This window comes from Littorina saxatilis, linkage group LG12 (assembly GCF_037325665.1).
Source record: "Littorina saxatilis isolate snail1 linkage group LG12, US_GU_Lsax_2.0, whole genome shotgun sequence".
Classification (NCBI taxonomy): Eukaryota; Metazoa; Mollusca; class Gastropoda; order Littorinimorpha; family Littorinidae; genus Littorina; species Littorina saxatilis.
The window spans coordinates 19,454,191-19,472,122 of record NC_090256.1 but is presented as its reverse complement, the minus strand read 5'-3'; the positions used below and the strand labels follow the sequence as shown (position 1 = coordinate 19,472,122).

The window sequence follows — 17,932 nt, the reverse complement described above, 5'->3', positions numbered from 1 at the left end:
GTATAATATTAGTATTAGTGTGAGTTGCAGCTTATGAAAGCAGAAGAAGAAGGAAGCAAAAACAAAAGTTCTCACCTCTGCTGTGGGTTTTGAAGAAGTTTCGTTGTAACTGCAGAAGACAAAGTTTTTACATCAGAGCAGCATGTGGTATGCAAGGTAGAGGCAGATGGGCAGAAAAAGCCAGAGACAGAGAGAGCAACAAGACACAGAGAAAGAGAGAGAGACAAAGTGTGACAGACAGAGAACGGAGAATATCTGGGTGAGGAACAAAAAATAATAACTAGCAACATCTTACAATCTTCACAAAAAGCACATAATGCTAACTTTTTATACAATACTACACTACCAGAGCACTTCCATCCAAACCTACTTTCAGGACTTTTTATATATATATATATATATGTTTTTTGTTTTTTGTCATTTCATCTTTATAATATTGTGGTCATGAAAACAGTGAACATTATCAGTGAAATTGAGTCAAACATACCCCACTAGAGGTGATCATACTATTTTCATTCAACATCACTAACCTGTTGTGATCCAATTCTGAGGGTTCCTTTGGCGGTTTCAACAGTGATAATTCGTATCTGATGATCTGTGGCAACAAAAAACAAACAATTACTGACAAATATCTTTGATTGATTGATTGATTGATTGATTGATTGATTGATTGAGTGTGTGAGTGTGAGTGTGTGTGTGTGTGTGTGTGGCATGTGTGCGTGTGTGCGTGCATGTGTGCATAAATGCATGCATGCGTGCGTGCATATGTCTGTGTGTGTGGCTGAGATTGTGGGTGTGTGTTTCATTATGTTTACATACATAAGACATTGTAGCCTTACATGGAATAGAACCAGGAGAACCGCTGCCACAGCACTCGGGAGAAGCAGAGACTTCATTAATTTGGTGATTGTCTGAAAAAAGGAACCACAAACAGGTCATTAGCAAAACAAAATCATAATTTTTCACACTGAACAAATTGATATAGAAAATATGCAGGTGATCATTATTCATGCTGAACAACACAGAATACAAAGAAAGACCCTTACACAGGTAATTATAATTAGTTAAAGATATATTGTCTAAGCAGCCATAATGGAGAGTTTTCTGACGATTTGGATCTTAAAAAGTTCAAGGGACATTCGCTGTACTGTAATTTAGAAACACCTGCAATGATTTGCTCAAAACGGCTCCGAAACTATGCCAAATAATTAAATGAATTTTAATTAGCGAGCGGTTTGCATCGCCCAGCTCTCCTGTCAGGAGTCAGGACTTCCGGTCGTCATCATTATTTATTGAGTTTTCATAGATACCCATTCGTCAAAGTAGATCCAGACCATTGGATTAAGGAAGTCAAATGTACAGTCTAACTTCCGCATGCAAATTCTGTGCCATACAGCACTAAAATGCTTTCCACAACAGAAACAGACACAATGTCGGTTGGAGAATATAAATGTCTGCAATGACTACCAAACACAGCACTCAGATTTGAAAAATAGAACGCTCAAACACTAATTCTAAGACCTTCCTCGTGTGTATTGTCATCTATTCAACTCCCAAAATGAACTCTGTAGCTCTCGGCTCAATTTCAGATCTGTATCTCTATGAATAGTGCATGAAATACTCAGGGTCGAAAAGAAGGACGAAAATTATGACTCGCTCAAAGCACGTCCCGATGAGAATTACAGTCTCGGATGCCAACTCAATACACAGCCGTTTTCAATTTGAATAACTCAGCGCTCAAACTTTTATTTTAAGGTATTCCTGGTGTGTGGTCACATAATTACAACCACCGACCTGAACTTGGGGCAATTTGAGACAGTTTTCTAGTTGGACATAATTTCTTTAATCTGAAGGGTGTTTTTTTCTCCACTGAACAATGACACAGAAAACAAACAAGTCGCGTAAGGCGAAATTACTACATTTAGTCAAGCTGTGGAACTCACAGAATGAAACTGAACGCACTGCATTTGTTTCACAATGACCGTAGTCCGCCGCTAGTGCAAAAAGCAGTGAAAGTGACGAGCCTGTTTAGCGCGGTAGCGGTTGCGCTTTACTGCATAACACGCTTTACTGTACCTCTCTTCGTTTTAACTTTCTGAGCGTGTTTTTAATCCAAACATATCATATCTATATGTTTTTGGAATCAGGAACCGACAAGGAATAAAATGGTTTTAAAACGATTTCGGAAATTTAATTTTAATCATAATTTTTATATTTTTAATTTTCAGAGCTTGTTTTTAATTCGACTATAACATATTTATATGTTTTTGGCATCAGAACATGATGAAGAATAAAATAAAAGTAATTTTGGATCGTTTCATAAAACAATAATTTTAATTACAATTTTCAGATTTTTAATGACCAAAGTCATAAATTAATTTTTAAGCCTCGATCCTGAAATGCAATACTGAAGTCCGGCCTTCGTCGAAGATTGCTTGGCCAAAATTTCAATCAATTTGATTGAAAAATGAAGGTGTGACAGTGCCGCCTCAACTTTTACAAAAAGCCGGATATGACGTCAGACATTTATCGAAAAAATTAAAAAAACGTCTGGGGATATCATACCCAGGAACTCTCATGTAAAATTTCATAAAGATCGGTCCAGTAGTTTACTCTGAATCGCTCTACACACACACAGACACCACAACCCTCGTCTCGATTCCCCCTCTATGTAAAAAGGAAACATACCCATGTTACTATCAACCATGACAAAGAATTAGTTAAGTAATGACAAAGAAGACAACTATTAACGTAAAAATACGGGGATATAGCTCAGTTGGTAGCGCTCTGGATTTGTATTCAGTTGGCCGCTGCCAGCGCGAGTTCGATCCCAGGTTCGGCGGAAATTTATTTCACAGAGTCAACTTTGTGTGCAGACTCTCTTCGGTGTCCGAACCACCCCCCGTGTATACTACATTGGGTGTGCACGTTAAAGATCCCACGATTGACAAAAGGGTCTTTCCTGGCAAAATTGCTTAGGCACAGTTAATAATTGTCTACCATACCCGCCGTGTGACTTGGAATAAGGCCGTGAAAGGTAAATATGCGCCGACATGGCTGCAATCCACTGGCCGTATAAAATTTCATCTCACACGGCATCACTGCAGAGCGCCTAGAACTGTACCCACGGAATATGCGCGATACAAGCCTCATTGATTGATTGAAATACAAAGCAGCACATCAAATAACAAGAATCACATACATTGCAATTTTTGTGTGTTCCACTGTTGTTTAAAGGCGAAGTATTGGCTGGAACTCCCACATACACTCATGATTTTGCACAAGTGGGTTTTTACGTGTATGACCGTTTTTACCCCGCCATTCAGGCAGCCATACGCCGCTTTCGGGTGAAGCATGCTGGGTATTTTTGTGTTTCTATAACCCACCGAACTCTGACATGGGTTACAGGATCTTTTCCGTGCGCACTTGGTCTTGTGCTTGCGTGTACATAGAAGGTGGATAAGGCACTAGCAGGTCTGCACATAAGTTGACCTGGGAGACCGGAAAAAAGGGAAGTATAAAACAGTTTGGAGTTTAAAAAACAACAACAATCCTTGCAAATTGCCTTTTAGTGTCTTAGCTTATTCTAAGATCAAGTTACCTCTAGCCAATGGCATCAGAAGTGTCCCTTACCTCTGCTTCCAAGAAATCAAACTCTTTGGCACAAGTGTAGAGCATTGTGTGGAAATTCTGAAAGTCAGTAAACTTGCTGCGAAATATCTCCCCAATGTGAGCCTGAAGTAAAAACAAAACCAATGAATTAAACTAAAAGCCTTCAATTGAAAAATAAGCGCATTCAATAAATACACTAAGAAACACTTTGCACTAGCAGTTTACAAGTGTGTGAATCACGGAGACGCAAAGTTGTCTCCATGATACACATATTTGCTCTTGCTGTCTTAGAGTACACTGCAACCTGTTCATTTACTGCAGTGTCCCATCATTGCAAAGAATCATTCAAATTGAGACATTTCCTCCCCCCCCCCCCAAAAAAAAACCACTGATTGCAGAATAAGTCAAATAAACTTGTTGGTGCTATGTTGGATTGGTTTTTAGTTTTTTTTTTTTTAATCTTTCGGGGGTTTGAATCCTATGCCTTTCCTTTTGTGAGTGGGGCATAGAAGAAATTCTGTGCTTAAAGAGATCTATACCGGGGCAAGTCTTACTTTTGAGCTCTTATTTACTTTAAAAAAAATTAACTCTCTATATACTGTTTATCTATTTGTAAAGTTTCAAAGTGCAAAACTGAAAACACACTGCTTCAAATCTAACAGTTTCAAATCTAACAGCTTCAAATCTAACAGTTTCAAATCTAACAGTTTCAAATCTAACAGCTTCAAATCTAACATTTTCAAATCTAACATTTTCAAATCTAACAGTTTCAAATCTAACAGCTTCAAATCTAACAGTTTCAAATCTAACAGTTTCAAATCTAACAGTTTCAAATCTAACAGCTTCAAATCTAACAGCTTCAAATCTAACAGTTTCAAATCTAACAGCTTCAAATCTAACATTTTCAAATCTAACATTTTCAAATCTAACAGTTTCAAATCTAACATTTTCAAATCTAACAGTTTCAAATCTAACAGTTTCAAATCTAACAGTTTCAAATCTAACAGTTTCAAATCTAACAGCTTCAAATCTAACAGTTTCAAATCTAACAGCTTCAAATCTAACAGTTTCAAATCTAACAGTTTCAAATCTAACAGCTTCAAATCTAACAGTTTCAAATCTAACAGCTTCAAATCTAAGTACACTGGAACCCTCCTGTTTGGACCCCCCAATTCAAGACTCCCTCCCTCTTAAGCCCAACTGTTTTGTCAGATTTTCTGTTCATAACAACTGTTACTTTATCCCCCCCCCCCCCCCCCCCCCCCTCCATTTAAAGACTCATTCCATTTTAAGACATGATTTTCTTAAATGTTTAACCCCTTCACTGCCCACCCCGTGTGTAATACGTGGTCATTTTCGGTTTGTCCTACGCCCATAACCGTATCTCATACGTGGGATTTGTGTCAACAACATTTCAGGACATTTCTGAAAACTAAATGGGAGGTAACCACTGTCCAAGTACTTGTAGGGGTTCTAAACACAGTTCTTTCCCTTAGACCGTTCGGATAATGCTGTTATACTGTGGCAGTGAAGGGGTTAAAGGGGTCTTGAAAGGTGATTTTCACTGTATCTGAAAATATTGACAGTTTCAAAGTCAAAACATGGCTGTTATCATCAATACTCTGTGGGGTAAATACCTCTTCAATATCTTAATCTTTTGGCTAGCGCTAAGACTACAACCGCTGCAGATACAATTTTGTTAACATTAATGCACGATACTCCCCAGGCTTTCAAACAAAGATACCATGTAATTTCATCAGCGCACTCACATCGTCTGCCACATGAAGAAGTCTGCTGATTGCCATTTTGAGTCCAAGCGTTCCAGCGGCCAAGAGTGACCCTTGTACAGCCTGCAAAAGATGAGACCATCACCACTGTACGCTTGTAGCTTGTTGTTGATTCCTAAATGTTAAATCATGTACAGTACAAATGGACGAGTGAATGAAACATGATAATTAAACCAAGACATGACTATTCATATGAATGGAACACACTTTAGTTTAACAAAGAAAAATGAAATAAGTAAATAAATAAATGAATAATCTATATATATATACGACTTGTGTCTGTCTGTCTGTCTGTCTGTCTGTCTGTCTGTGTGTGTGTGTGTGTATGTGTGTGTGTGTGTGTGTGTGTGTGCGTGTGTTCGCGATGCACGGCCAAAGTTCTCGATGGATCTGCTTCAAATTTGGTGGGCATATTCAGGTAGACCCCGGACACAACCTGGTCGATGAGAATTTTCAACACGTGCTCTCAGCGCGCAGCGCTGAACCGATTTTGGTTTTTCTGTTCATCTTCCCAGATCCATTCCCAGTAACTCTTCCTTATCTTCTCCAGTGTTTTGCGTTTATCTCCCTTCCTTCGTGTGGCGTCAATCCATATTCCCGTTACTAGTTTAGAAGGTCACTGTCCACAACGCTTTCATTCCGGCGAAGCCGGATATTCCCGTTACTAATTTTAGAAGGTCACTGTCCACAACATATTCCTTTACTTCTTCCAGGCGAAGCCAGGTACCCGGCAAAGCCAGGTATTCGGCTCTACTTCTTCCCGGCGAAGCCGGGTATCATTCGGCTCTACCTCTTTCCGGCGAAGCCGGGTACCCGGCGAAGCGGGTATTCATTCTAGTCAAAAATATACATATAAAGGGAATGCTAGATCAAAAGTGACACTGTCATATTTCTTACTCAAAATATTGTTTATGGCCAGACGATATTCCACAGGAATAAATGAGTGCACCGCACAAAAATAAGGAGAAGAGAGCAAGTACGGGCAAGTCTAATGTGAATATGCTATATTAAGGCACACAGTTCTAGAGAGTGCAAAAAACCATTGTAATACTTGAAACTCTGACAGAATTTTCTGTGTTGAAATACATAATGCTGTCCCTGTCATAATGCAGTTATAAAGACCATTATTTTTTTTTTTTGCTACTGAAAAAAGATAAATTGTGTGCAACCATGATGTTACAAACTTACCCATTTCAGCACACGGAACTTCAGTTTGTCAATGACAGGTTCAAGCAACACAATAATCTGCAAACAGAATATAAAATACCCAACTTATTAGCAGATGCATCTACTCAAGCAATCAGAGAAATATTACGTACACATGAGACAACTGTGTCTTTTCGCACAAATTGCTTTCATAATCATTACACTTAGTTTGAATCAGAAGAAGTTTTCTTCACACATAAAGTAAACCTCATCAAACCACAACTTATCATTACTTCATGTTCTAAAATATGGCAAAACACAGCTCCTTTGAGGAGCTCTTAATTTGAATGGAAAACAAGTGTACCGCTGATAGCTTTTCCTCCTTGTATAAGTCTATAATTCTGTGGGTTATTTTAAACTAATAAATGTCTGAATAAGTTCTGTAGAAAAAAAGCTTTTAAAATAAGTCTGCCATGTGATAAAGTTCTCAACGGAGAAAATCTTGAAGACAAAAATAATAGCATCATGTTTTGCGGCATCCTTGGAACACTGTCAAAAGGATATCCTAGGCATGGTGCCCTGTATATATGCCACAGGCCATAGAGGGCAGTAAGTAAGGATACTCGTATACTAGGCATAGTACGCAGCAACTAAACATACCCAAACTGTCAGCATACAGGTAGCAAAAAAGGAGGCCAGCAACATCTCGTTACCAAACAGCAAAGCATAACCACCAAGAAACCCAACCTGTTGACAAAAAGACACAAGTTTGATTTCATTCCTCAACTCAACGGACACAGCAGCCTGATGAATAAGACATTGGCCTCTCGTGTGGAAGATTGGGTGTTTGAATCCCAGTCGCACCTGGTGGGTTGAGGGTAGAGGTTTTTCTGATCTCTCAGGTCAACTATTGTGCAGACCTGCCAGTGTTGTATCACGAGCACAAGACCATGCGAGTACATATGGAAAAGATCCTGTCATCCATTTCAGAGTTTGGTTGGTTAAACTACATATAGAAACACAAAAATACCAAGCATGCATCCCCTAAAAGGGCAGGAAAAAAACTGTCAAACACTTAAAAAAAAAGAAAGATGAGTGTGGGTGGGAGTTTCAGCCCATGAAAATAATGATTAAAGCAGAAGAAGAAGAAATAATTCAGTTCTTAAGTCAGTATTTCAGATTGTCGTTGTACTTACAGTTACACCAAACCATATATATACATGTATACATGTATACAAAAGTTCCAAATTCATTTTTTACTTAAGAATTACTGAATTTCAACGCTGTCTACGCTTCCACGATAATATGGCCGTACAATTATCTTTGAACATCGAACGCAGAAGAAGAAGAAGAACTGAATTTCAACTGCACCTTGTTCAACTGTTCTTATGCAACATCTGAACTAACACAGAGAGAGTTTGCCACATTGTCATGGCATTCAACAACAAAAAGACCTGGTTAATGTTAAGAACTCAGCATAAAGGCATTAATCTTAACCAAAAAAACAAACAAACAAAATTGGATGCACTAGCTTACTCTTGCAAGCATGACCTAAAACGACAAATACAGGTGCCTTCACAATTTTGATGCCTTTTTTGAATTCCCAGAACACTTATACGGATTTGTAATTAATTAAAAATACAATTATTTTCATAAATCATTGAGGTCATAAAACTCACAGTCTGTCCAAGCAGCACAACCTTCAGCTGCTGAGCGGTGGCATACTGCAGGACGTAAGTACCGAACACAGCAACTGTCTGCGTCAGTAGGGCAAACTGGGCAAACTGAAACAAACACAATCAAAGCAATCAGACATGAAATTTTACCGGCACGGTTGGCCTAGTGGTAAGGCGTCCGCCCCGTGATCGGGAGGTTGGGGGTTCGAACCCCGGCCGGGTCATACCTAAGACTTTAAAATTGGCAATCTAGTGGCTGCTCCGCCTGGCGTCTGGCATTATGGGGTTAGTGCTAGGACTGGTGGGTCCGGTGTCAGAATAATGTGACTGGGTGAGACATGAAGCCTGTGCTGCGACTTCAGTCTTGTGTGTGGCGCACGTTATATGTCAAAGCAGCACCGCCCTGATATGGCCCTTCGTGATCGGCTGGGCGTTAAGCAAACAAACAAACAAAAGACATGAAATTTTAAAAAACAAAAAACAAATGAGGCAGAGTGTTAATGTCAAGATCTACATTCTTAAATAAAGAAAATAAATTCATTAATGACAGCTGAAGTCAGAAGCTTCATTGATTTTGATTTGAATGTATGCAAGTTGAATCTAGACTTATAATGAAAAGAGATGCAACATGCCAAGTTTACCTTCTGTCATCTGGGACAGGCTGATCTTTCTTAACCCAGTGTGGGATTTTCAGTGGGGCGACCACCCCCAACCCAGCGCGTCCCCGGGTGGCGGATAGGGGAACGGTCTTCAGATATGGAGATCAGCCGCTTGCGGCCGCGGACCAAACTGGCTCCGGGTGGGATCCCGGAAAATCCTCCCCCCTGTGCTCTCAGGGTAGGACGTACGGGCCATGAGCTAAGGGTGAGGTAACCCCGACAGAAAACCCCGAATGCTGAAGACGGAGGACCCGGGCCGCACGGCGCATTCTAACAAACCACGGGTACACGCACTTACGCAAATGATGACACAATCAACCAGCACAGATGGAAATGGCGCTCGCCCATTGAGGACCCCCCAGGGTGGAGCAGCGTCGGGTCCCATGCCTCAAAGGGACCCAGCCCCAACTACTGGAGGTCCCTCCCGTCCGTCTTGTCACGCCAGGGGACGCGGGAGGAAAGTGACTGGCACCACCACAACCAGGAAGAAACCCAGTCAGCAGCGACCTTTTCAGGTCATGCACTGGAACGCAGAAAGTATCCTGAACAAGAAGACAGAGTTGGAGCATATCCTGCATGAGAAGAACATCAACATCTGCTGTATTCAGGAGACGCACCTGACACTCGGTCCGACAGAACAGACCGAAGCAAAGGAGGAATCCTGACCCTCATCAGGAACAACATCAATGCCTGTTTGATAGAAACGCACATGGAGGACTCCGAATATCAGGTGATTCGAATCCAGACGAAGACATCAGAATTCCATCTTGTCAACTTCTACTGCCCCAATGATAGACACCTCGCCCTTGACACGATCCCCGCAAAGGCCTCCAACTTCATTGTGGTGGGTGACTTCAACAGTCATTCACAGAGTTGGGGATATGACCACCTGGATCGGAGAGGAGAAGAGGTGGAGAACTGGCAGGACGACAAAGGTCTCATCCTTTTGAACAGTCCCTTTGACTGCCCTACATTCTACTCCAGAAGATGGCACACTACATCAACTCCTGACCTAGCCTTCTGCACGGAAGACATGCACCAGCTAACCAGCAGAGAGGTCGGAGAACAGCTAGGTGGAAGTGACCATCGGCCAGTCTTTTTGACCCTGGGCATGGAGTCCTGCACTGAAGCTTCCTTCCCACGGTGGAACTACAAAAGAGCGAACTGGTTCCTCTTTAGACACCGCACCAGCGAACTCACCAAAGACATCAGAGTCGAGGGTCGAGACATCAATATGGTGGCGAAGGACTTCAATATGAGCATCCTCAGAGCAGCGCGTGAGTCCATTCCCAGGGGTGCCAGGAGAGACTATAAGCCCTACTGGAGCAATGAATTGCAGGAACTGGATGATGATCTGGCAGACGCCAGAAGGGAAGCAGAAGTCAACCCGTCACAAAACAACAACATCCGCCTCCAGGAAGCCAAAGCCAAATTTCTCAAAAAGAAGCTACAGGCAAGACGGAGAAGCTGGCAAGAGAAAACAAGCTCTCTGAACCTTGAGAAGGATGGCAGAAAGCTCTGGAGGCTCACCAAGCAGTTGAATGATGAGAACACCAGCAGAGGAAAGATCACATTAGAAGAGAACGGGAAGGTGCTAACTGGAAAGCATGCTGCCAACCAATTTGCTGAAAGCTATGCAGCTGAGAGCAACCTCCATGTTAGCCCCGAGAAACAGAGAGAAGCAAGAAGAGAGAAAAGAGAGAGACCTGCCAGACAGTCGACAGTGGACGCCATGAGTCAACCACTCACACTCCACGAGCTGCACTCAGCTCTGAAAAAGTCAAAGGCGAAGAAGTCCCCTGGCCCAGACGGCATCACCAACGAGATGCTAACCCACCTTGGTAGTGCAGCAGAGAACAAGCTACTCGAGGTCTTCAACAGCAGCTGGCAAGAAGGATCGCTACCACAACTCTGGCGAGAAGCGATCATGATCCCCATCTTAAAAAAAGGGAAGGATCCAAAGAAGGCCACCAGCTATCGCCCAATCAGCCTCACCAGCTGTGTTGTGAAGACCCTGGAGAGAATTGTGAACGAGCGCCTCAGGTGGTACCTGGAATCCAGGAACCTCCTCGCCCCTGAACAAGCTGGATTCCGACAGTTCCGCAGCACTGAAGATCAGGTCACTTACCTGGCGCAAGAAGTTGAAGATGCCTTTCAGGAACAGAAGCTGGTCTTCGTCACCTGGATAGATCTTCAGAAGGCCTTTGACAAGGTTTGGAAAGATGGACTCCTTGTAAAACTGCTGAGGAAAGGCGTGTCCAGCAACATGTACCAGTGGATTCGCTCTTACCTCTATAATCGCAGGGCAAGAGTTAACGTCGACCAGACCAAAAGCAAGAAGTTCCTCCTTCGTCATGGCGTCCCTCAGGGCGGAGTCCTCTCCCCCACACTCTTCCTTCTCTTCATCGACGATCTGGTGTCTGAGATGCCCAAGGGGATCAAAGCTGCTCTCTACGCAGACGACCTTGTGATCTGGTGCAAGGAGGAGCATGCAAGTACTGCCACCTACAGAATGCAGCAAGCGGCAGATAGGCTGAACGCATGGGCAGAAGATTGGTGCGTCTCCATCAACAAGGAGAAATCCTCCACCACCCTATTCACACTGTCGCCAAAGCAGAAAGCCGGAACCATTAGGCTTGGTGGAACTCCTCTGAGAGAGGATGAAGAAGCAACGTACCTTGGTGTCACCTTTGATAGACGGCAGACCTGGAAACCACACATTGTACAGGCAGAAACGAAGGCCCGGCGCAAGCTAGCCATACTCAGGAAGCTGGCAGGTACCACCTGGGGAGCGAACGAGAAGATACTGAAGACAGTATACCAGGGAACAATCAGACCCCACCTCGAGTACGGCTCCACAGCGTGGTTAACCTCAGCCAAGACAAACCTGCAGACCCTTGACCGTGTGCAAAACCAGGCCCTCCGACTCATCACCGGTGCAATGAAATCCACGCCCATCAAGGAAATGGAGAAGCTTACCACCATCCAACCCCTCTCTCAGAGAAGAGAAGCCAAGACTATGGTACAGGCCGAGAAGCTCAAGTGCCTACCCGACCACCCCATGAAGCACAGACTGAGCAACCTCACCAAGAACCGGCTTAAACGGAGCAGTTTTGTACACGAGAGCAAGAGACTTTCTCGACAGTACAGGGAAGTCCTTCCACAGAACACTCTACCTCTGACTCAAGAAGAAGAGGAAACCCCCAAGGCAACAGAGAAACCAGGCATCCAGATCTGCACCAGTGTTCCACATGTTACCTCAGGAGAAGATCAGAATGACACAGCTCGACAGGCACTCACCTTAGCCCTGATCGACGAACAGTACCCAAAAGAGGCGTGGATCCATGTATACACCGATGGATCAGCAACTAACGCCGTGCTCAATGGAGGTGCAGGCATTCTCATCCAGTTCCCTGGGGGACATACAGCTACATCCAGCGTTGCCACTGGCAAACACTGCACAAACTATAAAGCAGAAGCAGAAGCTCTCATGCAGGCCGCCTCCTTCGTTCAGGACTCCGCAGACCCTTGCTACCAAGTTGTCTTCCTCTCGGACGCCCTTTCAGTCCTTCAGGCCCTAGAGAACGACAAACTCCCACAGCTGGCCAAAGCATTACAGATGGTCAGACAAACCAGAAGAGTTGTCCTCCAGTGGATACCAGCACACTGTGGGATACCAGGAAATGAAAGGGCAGATGAGCTGGCAAAAGAAGGAGCCGTGGAAGACCAACCTGAAAACAGTGTCAGCTTTAGTGAGCAGAAGACAATCATCAAGGCATTGATGAGGCCAAGGACAAACAGAGATGACTACCACACAATGTCCAGAGAGCAGCAAGTCAACCTCATCAGGCTGCGTACTGGCCACAACAGGCTCAATGCTCACATGAACCGAAAGTTCAAGCTGGCGCCATCACCAACCTGTGCCTGCGGTCAAGAGGACCAAACAGCGGAACACATCTTACAGCGATGTCCCTTACTAGATGAGGAACGAAAAGAAGTGTGGCCGTCACCAACTCCCTTGCAGACCAAACTATACGGCAGTCGACAGGAGTTGGAGAAAACGACAACATTTATCACCAGTGCTGGACTGATTGTGTAACCTCTGCGAACGCCAAGAAGAAGAAGACCTTCTGTCATGAAGTCTGATTTAAACAGGAGACCATTCTTGCAAATATTGAAGATTTGCAAAGTGACTAACAGAAAAGCACACAACAGCTTAATTAGATAACCAAGATTTTGCTGAATCTTATCTCTGTGGGAAAAAAAAGTACATTACTATAGCAAAAAAGTCACAATCTACAAAAATCAATCATGCAAATAAACAAACAAACAAGCAAACGTTACCTGCCAGCATGCCATGAAGGTGGTGTTCAGAAGGGCAACCATCACGCTGAATTTGTAGGACGGTCTTGGAGTTCTGAAAAAAAAAAAAAGGTTCAAAGAAAAATATGCAAGGGTGAGAAGAGACAGAGAAAGAATGGCTGCAAAGTACAAATGAAAAATGTATAAGTGATGATAAAAACTGTCACAAGAAGCTCTGAACTGATTTGATCAGAATGACTCATGCTCGCTGGCCACCGTGTGAATCAAAAAGTAGAAGATTTCACAATGAAAATCGAAAGAAAAACAAAGATGTGTGTGTCTGATACACATTTGTTCACCTCAGTTTGTGTGTCGGTTATGGGATTTTATTCTTTTCTCACATATGCATGTGGATTTGTTAAAAGAAAAGTATATTACATGCACAAAAGCGGGATACAATTAATTATCTGTGTTTGCTTACTTCTGTCCGTGTCTGTCTCATGGTATCCTTTGTACTTACACAGGTGCATGCTTTTTATATTTAGTCAAGTTTTGACTAAATATTTTAACATCGAGGGGGAATCGAAACGAGGGTCGTGGTGTATGTGCGTGTGTCTGTGTGTGTGTCTGTGTGTGTGTCTGTGTGTCCGAACCTCCCCCCGTGTACACTACATTGGGTGTGCACGTTAAAGATCCCACCGGCGATTGACAAAATTGCTTTGGCACAGTTAATAATTGTCTACCTATACCCGTGTGACTTGGAATAATAGGCCGTGAAAGGTAAATATGCGCCGAAATGGCTGCAATCTACTGGCCGTATAAAATTACATCTCACACGGCATCACTGCAGAGCGCCTAGAACTGTACCCACGGAATATGCGCGATATAAGACTCATTGATTGATTGATTGATTGTGTGTGTGTAGAGCGATTCAGACTAAACTACTGGACCGATCTTTATGAAATTTGACATGAGAGTTCCTGGGTATGAAATCCCCGAACGTTTTTTTAATTTTTTTGATAAATGTCTTTGATGACGTCATATCCGGCTTTTCGTGAAAGTTGAGGCGGCACTGTCACGCCCTCATTTTTCAACCAAATTGGTTGAAATTTTGGTCAAGTAATCTTCGACGAAGCCCGGACTTCGGTATTGCATTTCAGCTTGGTGGCTTAAAAATTAATTAATGACTTTGGTCATTAAAAATCTGAAAATTGTAAAAAAAAATAAAAATTTATAAAACGATCCAAATTTACGTTTATCTTATTCTCCATCATTTGCTGGTTCCAAAAACATATAAATATGTTATATTCGGATTAAAAACAAGCTCTGAAAATTAAATATATAAAAATTATTATCAAAATTAAATTGTCCAAATCAATTTAAAAACACTTTCATCTTATTCCTTGTCGGTTCCTGATTCCAAAAACATATAGATATGATATGTTTGGATTAAAAACACGCTCAGAAAGTTAAAACGAAGAGAGGTACAGAAAAGCGTGCTATCCTTCTTAGCGCAACTACTACCCCGCTCTTCTTGTCAATTTCACTGCCTTTGCCATGAGCGGTGGACTGACGATGCTACGAGTATACGGTCTTGCTGAAAAATGGCATTGAGTTCGTCCCCACGTTTGGCGAGAGATTTATTTCTCAGAGTCAACTTTGTGTGCAGACTCTCCTCGGTGTCCGAACACCCCCGTGTGTACACGCAAGCACAAGACCAAGTGCGCACGAAAAAGATCCTGTAATCCATGTCAGAGTTCGGTGGGTTATAGAAACACGAAAATACCCAGCATGCTTCCTCCGAAAACGGCGTATGGCTGCCTAAATGGCGGGGTAAAAAACGGTCATACACGTAAAATTCCACTCGTGCAAAAAAACACACGAGTGTACGTGGGAGTTTCAGCTCACGAACGCAGAAGAAGAAGAAGAAGAAGTTTTGTTGTTTGCACGAACCAGATTATAAGACCAGATTCCACCAACCTGAGTATATAAGAGACAACCAGGATCTGCAGTACAAAGAAAGGATAGGCAAAGCTCTCCCTCAGGGGTGGAGTCCACTGTACTCTGGTACACTGCAAATCATCACAAAGTCCTTTATTAAACTGCATCTCACAAGCGTTATCTCTCTGGCATGTAGGGATATGTGTAAAGAACACATACAATGAAGCAGAAAGATGCAGGTGCAGATTATGTTAGCGTGTGAATGTCATGCATCCAGTTGGTGTACAATTTTGATCAAAACCAACCTACCCAGCTCCATCCCTACAAATGACTATAGCAGTACCCTCCAATTACCTCCCCCACCCCACCCACCCCTTACAAAAAATAAAAATCTAAGAAAATCTGGTAATAACAGGGAACAAGTCTTTAAAAAGAGGTACTTTTTCTGATAGTATGAATGTAAAATTTGATAAAGCCGGGTCACTTAAAGTGAGAAGACTTTAACCTGGTAGTGGTGGGGTGGGGATAAAAGGGGATGAGGGGTGGGGGGGTGGGAGTAGGGAGTTCACTATTTAAGCAAGCAAGAGCTTGAAAAAGCACAAAGACCTTACCTCTCCATGGTTGAAGAAGATGGCAGCCACTGTAATGACTCCGCCAAAAGGACAGCCACTGGGACAAGCAAATATTTTTTCTTAGGTAACTAAACAAGGTAAAGACTAGATACTAAAACAAACATAGATTGTCCCTAAAAACGCATCAAGCTGCCTTTACCTCAAATCACTTTAAAAAAAAAAAGAGCTTATCTTATAAATTCCTCCCGAACACCAATCATTACAACTTTTTGATGGTGCTTATTTAGCACACAATACATGTAGTTCACTCCACCATTCATCCCCTCTGTCAGAATCAAATAACCAACAAAACTGTTTTTAGTCTAGTAGGCAGGCATATTCAAGTATCTTAGATTAAGAAATAATAATTAACTTTTCAGTCACAATGTTAAGCAATGAAAGTCCAACAAAAAACAAAGACACAAAAATGTGTAAAAAGTATTAAAATTATAATTCTTACTGAAATGATTACCTCGAAGGCAGTTACGATTTTTTTTAAAGACAGCTCATGAATAAGCTGCGAGTGCTTTGGGTTTTTTTCAATGAAAAATGTGTCCAAAAAGAGTATGCAATTACATATGTGCAATACAAACAAAAGTACACTGCAGTTCAGTTAGTACAATTGGTAATTCAAAAAGTTTAGTTCCAGTCAATACAAGGGGATTAAACATTCCAGTGACACTGTAAACACGGTTATAGCACTGTAAAAGTCTCATTAGGGAGTACAGAGACAAAATATGATGGCTGTAAACACAAGGCAAATACATACAGCAAACAAAGCAGTCTCCTTCAACTTGGCCCATTCCAAACTCTGTAAAATTTTTATATATAGTTCTTTATTGTTGCATGCAATGTTATCTATCACATGGAGACAGTAGGAAGATCCTTATAACAAGTTATTTCTTCCTCTTCTGTTCTTTTTCTGCATTCGTTGGCTGCAACTGCCACAAGCACTAGGTGTTTTTTTGGCATGAGTGGGCTTTAACATTTTTTGGGTGTTTTTTCACCCTTTTATCTAGGCAATCATACAACATTTTTAGGGGAAACATGCTGCGTCTTTTTTTGTTATTATAATTCATTGAACTCTGACATGGTTTACAGGTTTTTTGTGCATATTTGGTCTTGTGATTGTGTGCCGTGTATGTGTACACACAATGGGTGATCAGGCACTAGCAGTTCTGCACATAATTTGGCCTGGTAGATCAGAAAAATCTCAACCCTTAATCCACCAGACACAGCCGGGGATTGAAAACCCAAATCTGCAACCTAGAAGCTTGACGTTTTCACCACTAGGCCACTTGGCCTGCCAGTCCCTTATTTGAACCCATCAAGTAACAGTTCAGAGCGAAGCACAGTTCTTGAAATGCTGGTGAACAGTAAACTTCTTTTTCACAACAGTCTTACATGCATTAATTACAAGAAGAACTAGTAGGCTGATGTGAAATAAAACATATATATATATATATAAGTTAATCAAATTTTAGGGCACACATGAGGAAAAGTGAAATCAAACCATGCTTTTTGTTTTACTTATGATGTTAGGTATTTCAGGCATCAAACCATGCCACTTACAGAAGAGACCTGCTTGTTGATTCCTCATAACGGGCATCATAACTATGACACAGGAAAATGCATTCAAACAACGTACATGGCGTAAAAGCACAAATTTAGTCTTCAGAACAGAAAATGTTGTCTTCTTTATGTGATAAAAAGGAAATCCATTATAAATCTGTTCACAGATTACCCTCTTCTGTCAGGAGCTCACATCCACGTCGGACATCGGACATACACGGATATTTTTTCCAAACGGCAAATGTCCCATACATTTTTCATGCAAGAGGACATAATTTATGTCCTATTGTTTTTGTCACAAAGTGGTCATTGTCCAATTTTGCTTTCATTTGATCCGGACATTGTCAGTACTTTCCAATTTACAGTTGTTTGATTTGCTATTTTATCGATGTTTTGCGCATCGATGTGTCTCTCAAAACAGACGAAACTTGGGGAGACTTTATGTGCTTTTTGTAGAGCTTCCAAGGGTCGCACCTCTGAATGTTCCAAGTCAGTTGACAGTTGCCTCCCTTCGCGGTTTTCTCTCCGAAAAAGCAACTTGCTGCCAAAACAAAAATTGGTGCCTGAAAAAGGCCAAAAGCGTTTGTACTTCAAAACTCTGCCTTCATCAGCGGCTAGTACCACCG

The 17,932-nt window shown here is 42.0% G+C and overlaps 1 protein-coding gene across 1 annotated transcript in view; it reads right to left on the bottom strand.

The window, feature by feature from the left end:
- The window catches only part of LOC138981433 (protein C-mannosyl-transferase DPY19L1-like), a 33,122-nt gene that overhangs the window by 10,532 nt on the left and 4,658 nt on the right, over nucleotides 1–17,932 (bottom strand). Inside the window, exons 7-17 of the mRNA XM_070354348.1 lie at nucleotides 15,735–15,792; nucleotides 15,163–15,254; nucleotides 13,225–13,297; nucleotides 8,225–8,329; nucleotides 7,206–7,292; nucleotides 6,588–6,644; nucleotides 5,382–5,462; nucleotides 3,634–3,735; nucleotides 840–911; nucleotides 531–595; nucleotides 76–109 (exon numbers count right to left, since the gene is read on the bottom strand). Of these exons, the coding sequence (XP_070210449.1) occupies nucleotides 76–109; nucleotides 531–595; nucleotides 840–911; nucleotides 3,634–3,735; nucleotides 5,382–5,462; nucleotides 6,588–6,644; nucleotides 7,206–7,292; nucleotides 8,225–8,329; nucleotides 13,225–13,297; nucleotides 15,163–15,254; nucleotides 15,735–15,792 (826 nt within the window). The remainder of the gene's footprint in view (nucleotides 1–75; nucleotides 110–530; nucleotides 596–839; nucleotides 912–3,633; nucleotides 3,736–5,381; nucleotides 5,463–6,587; nucleotides 6,645–7,205; nucleotides 7,293–8,224; nucleotides 8,330–13,224; nucleotides 13,298–15,162; nucleotides 15,255–15,734; nucleotides 15,793–17,932) is intronic.